This window comes from Cynara cardunculus (assembly GCF_001531365.2).
Source record: "Cynara cardunculus var. scolymus isolate 2C chromosome LG 1, CcrdV1, whole genome shotgun sequence".
In the NCBI taxonomy this organism is placed as follows: domain Eukaryota; kingdom Viridiplantae; phylum Streptophyta; class Magnoliopsida; order Asterales; family Asteraceae; genus Cynara; species Cynara cardunculus.
The window spans coordinates 5,595,011-5,604,894 of record NC_037528.1 but is presented as its reverse complement, the minus strand read 5'-3'; the positions used below and the strand labels follow the sequence as shown (position 1 = coordinate 5,604,894).

The window sequence follows — 9,884 nt, the reverse complement described above, 5'->3', positions numbered from 1 at the left end:
ATATTAGTATCAAATTAATTATTTAAAATTCATATTTTTTGTGTAATTTTTTAATTCAAATTTTTTTATTATAATTTAATTTAGGTTTAATAACAAAGTAATTTATATTTGGTTTAATAATATAACATTGGGCAAAATGCACAAAATAACAATCTATTTTCATAAATTTCTTTATTATAGCATTGTAGTTTCAGTTTTTCTTATTACAGGAATTTACTCTCAAACTATTTTTTATTAGGATATCGTATTTTGAAAAATTTACCCATTATAACATTGGATAACCTTTTGATTTAAATTTACTCATTATATCATGCTTCCATGCTACCTCATTGTCCACGTAGGTTGTCCACATGTACTATAGTGATGTGACTTTCTTGCTACATCATTGTACTTTTAAAATTATTTTATTATATCATCTACTAGTTATTATTAAACACTATATTTTTCATTTTAATATTTAGATATTTTACATGTTATTTAATAAATATATTAAATGACTTAAAAAAATCTAAATTATTCATTAATATACCAATATCAATAAAACTAGTAGAACACAACTTATCTCGCTAATATTTTTAAAAAATATGTGTTTTTTGAAAAAAAGGAAAATAAAAATTGTTTATTTTTTACCAAAAAATATTATCTTTTAAGAATATATTATATTTATTTAAAAAAATTTATTTGATGTATAAATATATTAAATTAATTAAATTTTTTTGAATTATTTATTAATATAAAAATATTAAAAAATGATAGAGCACAATTTATTTCGTTAACATTTTAGAGAGAACTTTAAAAGATATGTATTTATTTGAATAACATAAAATAAAAAGAGTTACCTTTTTTACAAACAAAATATATCTCGAAAATAATGTTTTCATATTTATTTAATAAATATTTTAATCTAAGAATATTTAATTTGCATGCAACTTAATAAGAAAAAGTAAAAAAAAAAAAAATGTTTTTTAGATCATAGCAATGAAAAATAAAAATTATTAATAATAATTTAAAATAAGTTTTTATTTTTATTTTAGTTAAGTCATCAAAATTATTCATCCACATCACCTCATTAAAGCCACACAAATAAAAAAAGTCAAAGGATTAACCGGTTTAAAAGTTAATAGGTTATCCATTGCTATAATGAGTACATTTTTTAAAGTACGATGCCTTAATAAAAAGTAATTTGAAAGTACGTTGCTGTAATAAAGAAAAACAAAAGTAGAATGCTATAATAAAAAGTTTTATAAAAGTAGGTTGTTATTTCATGCATTTAACTCTATAATTTTCTTATAAAGATAATAATTAATTATTTTGTTAGAACTCGATAATTATTCTAATTATATTTTAGATTTTTTATATTTTAAAATGATATGTTTATCCTCTATTTGATTATGTTTATCCGAAATTAGTTACACGAATTCAAACATAAAGCTTTAATAAGTTGTACTTATATATAATTTACTTGTAATCTTGAATTTTAAATAATATGCATTATTATACAATAATTCATGTATAAAAAATAGTTTTTAAGAGTTTTCGTCAAATACTTTTTAATATAATATATATATAGAGAGAGAGGGGGGAAGTTCAAGGGAATATCTCGGGAAAATGAAAAACACTCCATCAATCATTTGATTAATTCATTATATCTATACTTTTAGATTGAAAAATCTCACACCCCCTATTTTTTAAATTGAAAAAAAATACGAAATATGATCAAAATTCAATCGAAACAAATTACATACAAAAAAAACAATCATGTTTTCTTGTTAATTTTTTTTCATCCGATTTTTCATTTATTCAGAATTTTCTTTTGAACCTAATCATATACATATATATATATATATATATATGTATGTGTACAGAGGAGTAATCAAATGAAAATTGTCTTTATTTGTGTAAACTATGTAAACCAATCTCATCAATTCATTTTCTTGATCAATGGTCAAGATTAGTTTAGTTTATTTTAAGAAATTAAAAAAATATATATATTAAAAAATTTATTCTATAATAGCGAGAAGGGCAAGATGGTAAATCCAACCACATCTTCATCATGCACCTTATTCATCATGAAACATATTATGGTAAATTCCTCACCCTATTAATCATGCACTCTGTTTCACTTGTCCAATGAGATTGTTCACACACCCATATCATCATGCACCCTATTTATCATGCACCAATTTCATAATCATTTTCATTTATTCCATGCACCAATTTCATCATGTATGAAACCGGTTTCATGAATATATTTTTTTCTATTACTGATTTCATTGATTTATTAATCTAATAACTTACGATTTTCATGAATCTTGGTAATAATAAACCGAGACACAATATAASAAAATCCAATTTTTAATATTATAATTTAATTAAATATTTAAAAGTTAATATTTATAAAATTTCTTTTATTATATTACCTTAATTAAGATTTATTAATAACTTCCATATTTAATAGAAAACAATGCAAATAACTAATATACCCTTAATGATTAAATTTAATTATAAAAAATTGGAATATTCCTATCGATCGAAATTAGTTTACACGGTTTCTAAGAATTGCACGGTTTTCATTTAAACGTGCCTCTATACATACATATATATATATATATAGAGAGAGAGAGAGAGAGAGAGAGAGTTTGTTTCAAATACAACTCGTTGCATTTGTACAACCAACGCAACACAATAAATTGAGATATTTATGAAATTGATGAGAGTTCATTTATTATAATTTGAATATTTATGGAAGATGAATATGATTCATTAATTATGATCAATACTTTATATTAGGAAACAATCAAAACTTCTATGAAATCATATATTAATCAAATGAAATGGACGATTGAGATTGAGTTGTATTGGTTGCACAAATATCAAGGGAATATGGTTCATTAATTATGATTAATACTTTATATTAGAAAACAATCAAAACTTCTATGAAATCATATATTAATCAAATGAAATGGACGATTGAGATTGGATTGTATTGGTTGCACAAATATCAAGGGTTGTATAATAACCAACCCCTCTCTCTCTCTATATATATATATATATATTAGAGTAAATTATGCTTTACATCCATGTATTAATATAGTTTTCTGTTTTATTTTATGACTTTGTTTATTTATAGAATATCCTTATAATAGAGGTTTTTACTTTCTTCTATAAGCAAATTAAAGGACCGTTTACCCAAATGCTTACCTGGTAAGTGTTTACCAATATGAGTCAACATTATAATTTATTTTGATGCATAAGATTTTAGTATATCAAAACATATCAAATGCAACAATTTACTGGGTAAGAGTCGTCATCCTCACTTATCGAGTAAGACTCTCTATTTTTCTCATCGCTCTTACCCGCTAAGATTCTTGACTCTTCTCATGTTCATCCGATGAGAAAATTTATACGTTAAACACTTACTTGTAAGTGTTTAGTAAACGACCCCAAAGTTAATTTTTTTTATAATTTGACCTAAAAAAACATATAAAGAAAAAATACTGCATTACATGGAATCCGACATATAATCAAATCTAAGTTATTTGGACAACGAGAGGTATGTCATTAGAAAGCGATGTGGCGGCTTCGTGAGTGTCTGGTTATGTGAAATCATCAAATTTCAACATCATCTTTTATATTATTTCCACGTAACCTTTTCCTTTTTATCATATTTACTGTTTTATTAATTGCTAATTATTATTCAATAATCATTTTATCCAACTTGATATATTATGATCAAGCCATATATTATATTTAATTACGTGGAAAAATGCAAAGTCTCCATAAAAAATATGCTAACATATGTATATACATGTATGTATGTATACATACTTGTGTGTTTGTGTAACATCATGAAAGAAAAACTGCATGCTCTTGAGTATGATACAGCTGCACAAATGGATGCAACTCTATGATACACATAGCACACAAAGAATACATTCCTACCGAGCCTCTAACACCGTTATAGTTGCTCTATCGACCCCTCCGGAAGAGGGTTTGGGATTAGACGAGCTTTCTCCAACAAAGAAAGCAGGTTGTTTAGGTGGAGGCAATGCACCGTCACTACTCAACATCCTAACCACTGACGACATTGTTGGTCTATCCGGTGCAAGATTTTGCACACACAATAGACCAACATGTATTGTTCGTTCCACTTCTGAGACAATGCAAGAGTTGCGTAAACAAGGACTCATGAGCTCAGGACACTTGCCTTCTCTATAAAGTCTCCATGCCTGATTGAAACCGAAATCCATGATCAAAAGTGAGAGAATGGGGGTGGTTTTCCTCTGTCCTAAAATAAATACAATATTTTCCTTTTAGGTGAATTTTCAATCAAAATTACTCATTAGTGACCGATACAAATTTAATAATAAAATCGTTAAAAATTTATTCACTATATAACGCTTGGGCAAAACAAATACATGTACCCTTCTTTTGAGTGGGATATACTGTGATCGCATGGTAATGGTTTGGCAGTTTGACTATGCAAAAATATTCTTATCAAGATAAAGTTAAGCTATAAGATATTTACTTACATGTCCAAGAAGGTTATCATTGACATCTTCATGAGAGAATTCTCTGTTTTTCCTCCCACTCACCATCTCCAGTACCAAAACACCAAAACTGAAAACATCCGATTTCACAGAGTAACGCCCATGAATTGCATACTCGGGTGAAATATAACCACTGCAACAAAACCAAAAAGAATGACAAATAGGCGTCATAAATGAATTACATCGTCCATAGTTTATAAATACTTACTATGTTCCAACCACTTTCTTTGTCTTGTCTGTAATCTGGTCTCCTCCAAACTCTCTAGCAAGCCCAAAATCTGATATTTTTGGGTTCATGTCACGATCCAGCAGAATATTGCTTGCTTTGAGATCTCTGTGGATGATTCGATGGCGAGAATCTTGATGGAGATAGAGAATACCTTTAGCAATCCCACGGATAATATCAAAGCGCAGAGGCCATTCCAGCATAGAACTTTTGGTTTCATCTGCTAATATAACATTACTATATAGATTTAGATTAAAAAAAAAACTATATGCTTGCATGAGTTGACTCTATATCATTCTTCATTTCATTCCCCATTGCCATTCTTCACAATCAAGTCAATAAGACCCACAATCATCTCTATCCTTGTATCATATAAAACAAGATGGAAAAGTGTAGTGTCAATGACCGTCATTCAACGTTCAACATTTTCATTTTGCTTTATAAAGATTAAGGAAAAATAAAGATGCGATTGTTCATCAACGATTGAGATAGGACACACAAAATGCAGGATGAAAAACGAAGGTAAATAACTAAATACTTGAATAGCATTACTATTCAATGCGCAGTAGAAACATAATGAAAGAGTCGAACCAAATAGATATAAGTCCAAGCTTTTGTTAGGCAGGTATTCATAAATCAGGATCCTTTCATCTTCATCCATGCAGTATCCAAGAAGCTTCACAAGATTCCGATGCTGAAGTCTGGCAACACAAACAACTTCATTGTAGAACTCATCGTACCCCTGCTCAGAAGTTTCTGAAAGTTTCTTCACAGCTATTTCTTGTCCGCTTTCCAACACTCCCTGCAAATTATGGTCCGTCATATGAGCTTTAAGGGGGCACTTAGTTCGTTTCGGGGAATGGAAATGGGAATGAGTTTCAACCCACCCCACCCCCCCAGTTTGTTGAGAAATGCTTCATTATCCAGTATCTAGTAATGACCCAAATTATTGCATCAAACCAGACATCATTAATGATTTCCGTTTCCATTCCCCACCACAACCAGCACCCCCGTATTTTTGTGTTGAACCGGATAAACAACAATAATTCTACTTGGCCAATCATAAATTTCTATTTTTATTAAAACCACTCTTGTTGAACTAAGTGGCAAGTCAAAACCAAACCAAAACCACACGAAGGTAGGCTTTGGTAAGTGGCAAGTCAGACGTTGCATTTATTTTGTGACACAGGAATTATATATTAATGTTATACATTGTCTTCATGTTACAAGCTTTGCTTTTTAACCATAGATGTGCATGCAAGAAGTTACCTTGTAAACTGGACCGAAGCCACCTTCTCCGAGCTTATTGTCAATGGAAAAGTTATTTGTAGCCTTAACTATTTTAGATAAGCTAATAAAATTCAGGTCTAGATCATCCTTCTCTACATCCGAGTACTTTTTATCAAGGGCATGTACCCTGCGACCTACAAGATAATATGTAGAACTATGATAAACAAGAGCGAGAAAGTTGTATACTCTTCTTCTTGTTTTACATTTTTCATTTGTTAAAATATGGAAGTGACTCATTTGCATTACCTCGTCCTTTCGTGTGAGACCTTCTCCTTTTCTTCTTATAAACATACACTGCTAAGGACAAGCCCAGCAAAACCAACAAAATTGACAAGGTGATGGTGAGTACTCGAATCATTTTGATGCCAGATTGGGAGATCGTAAGACCATCATCTACAAAATGCAAAAAGTTCAGCTACCAGTTGAACCTGAACTCTGTACAATCTGCTTCCTTTGCTAAATCATATTAATCTCATTTCTTTATTTACCAACGCTGCAAAAGCAGAAGTTGGAGCAACAAACAGATTTATAAACAGGATACTCCATATCTTTACAACAATGGAGACATATAGAATCTGAGATATATAACACAGTCTAGATAAGATAATGGGCAATTAAACGGTTTTTATTATCTATATGCGCATATAAATCTTGACCCTTTGTAAGCTCAAAAGGTCCATAAAGGAAGTTGCTATTTTTTATATGGAAATGAAAAAAATGCAACAATTAAAAGGAAAAAGGTTGTTCTGGACACAAGTTCATTCATGAACTTCCACAAAATCTGGATTGAGAAATGTGTTTACCTTTTAGAAGAGAGGCCGGCATTCTTATATAAAGATCTTGACTCTCATCACAAACTTTAAAATCCAACAGTTCGCCAAACCATAATAAGCATCCACTCCCTCCTCTTCTGATATCTAAATTTGCATAAGCCGTGCAAGAGCAATTTTTCCTGCAGGCCATCTCACACTCGCCAAGGGTCATGCTCTTATTGTACCAAGATTTTTGTGTGTCAGGAAATTTCATTCCTTTGATTTTCCAAAAGTCTTCCGTGACATCACAATCTAAAGGAACTTTGCGTTGGCACCCACTCGACCAACCTGCCATGTTCCATTCATCCGGACGTTTTGGTTCAAAACCATCCATACAAGTACAAGAAGGAGTCTTGCTGATGTCACAGCTTCCATAAGGACCACATAGTCCATAGCCATTACACATATCCAGTAGACTATTAGCAAAAACAATCCATTCACCGCTTCGATTGTTCCAACGCAATATTACCATGCTGCCGTCCCACATCAACCGCATCATCTGAACAGTTGAACTCTTAAGCTCGGATTTATAATATACTTCCTTCTGGTTAACAACAAAGTCAACTGAGTAAATTGGATTTGGCATCTCATTAGGCAGACCACTAAACCTAATGCCATTCCATGGTCCATACCTTATGCGTTTGAGTAAACCTTGCCCGAGTATGAACACTTGTGGATATCCATTTGTGTCTACATAATTTACATACTGACCTAGAGAAGGGTCATTGGGACTCTTCCATGATGTTAAGTTCCTGTTAGTTCCTGTTACAAAGTCCTTCCCAAGTTTCATTCCAGGTAGTAAGGTGTCACCAGGATAATCAAAACTTTGCCAAATGAAATTTGTCTCATCAGTACTGTTCCCATCCTTCACAACAAAATTTCCAGTATCCAGAAGTTTAGCCACTGGATTAATATATCTGACAAATGCTGAAGAAGTGGATGACCAGATTACGGTATCACCACAGCAGGAAATCAGCAGGCGTCCCTGACTATTGACTTTGAAGGTGCCTGATCTATTGGATAAGGGTAATTCTCTGTTAGCAACCCATACCACTGTACCCGTTGCCACCTTCTTGTACCATATCCCCAAGTAACGATTCCTGGAGTTAGCAGGGCTAAAGAATCCCATTTCATACATTTCTCCAGCTGAAACAATGGTTTCACCATCTTTGATTACTTGATTTGCAGCTATGCTGTCTACTGCAACAGAAGGTGAAAAAAGCAGCAAGAATAAAGCAATGGAAATCAATAAACTTGTGAAAAAGCCATCCATGGAAGGTAGGAAAAACAAACTTATGAAAACTAAATTGTTTTTTCTTCAAGTTGAGGATGAGATGGGAGGTAGGATAAAATAATTGTAATTGTGATTCTGATTGTGATTGTGATGTCATTCTGACGAAACAAAGACTTTGAAAAATAAAATTTAGTTGTACTCAAGAAACCAACTTGGAAATTTAATGACTTCAACGGTTACCCCTTTCCCTTTTAGAATTAATTTCCATCTGTTCTGTAACTGACTTCTTATATAAAAAATGCCCTGTTGCTGATTATATAAATTATTTGTCCACTGTGACTGTCTGCTACTTTTTATGCTGGTAACCTGAAACTCAAGATTCAACTTCAGAACTAGATTAAATCACATATACCTTGATCATTGCATCAACAAAATGAAATGCGTTATAAGATTAACCCTATTTCTTATTAGCGTACCAATCAAAACCCTATTCGAATTCACATCCCAAGAACAGCAGTAAAATTAATAACAACAACCAAAAAGAACATACGCGAATTCAAATATCTCTCGAATTTTGACGATTTCTGAGGAGAGGCAGACGTTCAATGAATCATACCTCCGACTGGTGGTTCCTGGAATGTATCCTCCTACCTTTCGTCTCCAAATAAATGCAAAAAAAAAAAATCCCTATTTCTCGGAATCTTGGAAGAATTATTATATTTTTGAGTTAACTACAAAATTGGTCCCTGTGGTTTTTCAAAAGTAACGATTTTAGTCCTTATAGTTATGAAATTACAAATGACTATCGTGGTTTTGCAAGGACATCTAGATTTGGTTTTTTTTTAACGGTCGTTAAAAACTCTGTTAAATGAATGGCATTTTCATTTTCTTTTCCCATTTTCTTGTTTTCTATTTGATAACAAAACTAAAGGACCAAAATCATAATTTTGATTGGGTAAAAAGCAAAAAAATCAGTAACAATACGAAAACGTCTCTTATTTAACAGAATATTTTAAAAACGACCATTAATGAAGAGATCAAATTCAAACCTTTTTGCAATCACAATAATTTTTTTTATAATATTAAAAATATAGATACAAAAGCATTATCTTCGACAAACAACATGAACCAAATTTTTAGTTTTACACTGTATCTTTTGATTTGTTAAGCCGAGATAATAAGATCTAAAAACATTGACGTAAGAATTTTTGATAGATAAATCTGAATATAATGGTCTTTGTTGGATAAAATTAAGACAGGTTAAATTTTTATATATTTTAGATTTATTTTATTCAAGTTTACATTTTCTCTCTGATGATGTGTATTTATATGGTCTGTAGACAAGAATAAAACGTGAGGATTTGGAATACGGTTTTTTTGTGCGGATCAATCGGTCCAATATGGTGCATGCAGTGGCACAATTACTACTTTGTTCTTCCATCGTAGTATAAAAAATAGGGTCGTGAAAGTTGTAATCACATTTTTTGTTAGGTGCAACCATGTATTTCTTGAAATTATAATAATAACAAAAGTTTCTCGTGATATAATTGGTTTGTAAGATTTTTTACCCGTTTAGGTATGAGTTCGAAATTGTATCATTTTATTAGTCTTTAACTTTTAATTTTAATTTTATTATTATGTTTTAAAATAAATATCAGGATAAAGAATCAAACACCTCACATTCAAAAAAAAAAAAAAACAAATGATTTTATTAAAACAACACATCCATCACTTTTATTATGGAGATTTTTTTGAATTTGTTTATTATAATT

The 9,884-nt window shown here is 30.6% G+C and overlaps 1 protein-coding gene across 1 annotated transcript; it reads right to left on the bottom strand.

The window, feature by feature from the left end:
• Window positions 1–4,074: 4,074 nt before the first annotated feature.
• LOC112515466 (G-type lectin S-receptor-like serine/threonine-protein kinase At4g27290) lies at window positions 4,075–8,151 on the bottom strand. Its single transcript, XM_025122311.1, has 7 exons — window positions 6,870–8,151; window positions 6,313–6,459; window positions 6,046–6,200; window positions 5,368–5,578; window positions 4,759–4,996; window positions 4,533–4,683; window positions 4,075–4,288 (listed from the first exon to the last, which is right to left on the bottom strand). The coding sequence occupies exons 1-7, from the start codon at window positions 8,149–8,151 to the stop codon at window positions 4,253–4,255; spliced, it is 2,220 nt and encodes a 739-aa protein (XP_024978079.1). The 3' UTR covers window positions 4,075–4,252.
• Between the last annotated feature and the right edge of the window lie 1,733 nt (window positions 8,152–9,884).

Coding starts and splice junctions, on each gene's coding strand:
- LOC112515466 (XM_025122311.1), bottom strand. CDS start 8,151: ATGGATGGCTTTTTCACAAGTTTATTGATTTCCATTGCTTTATTCTTG. Junction 6,201..6,312: donor GTCTCACACGAAAGGACGAG/GTAATGCAAATG, acceptor ATTATCTTGTAG/GTCGCAGGGTACATGCCCTT. Junction 4,289..4,532: donor ATGATAACCTTCTTGGACAT/GTAAGTAAATAT, acceptor TATTTATTTTAG/GACAGAGGAAAACCACCCCC.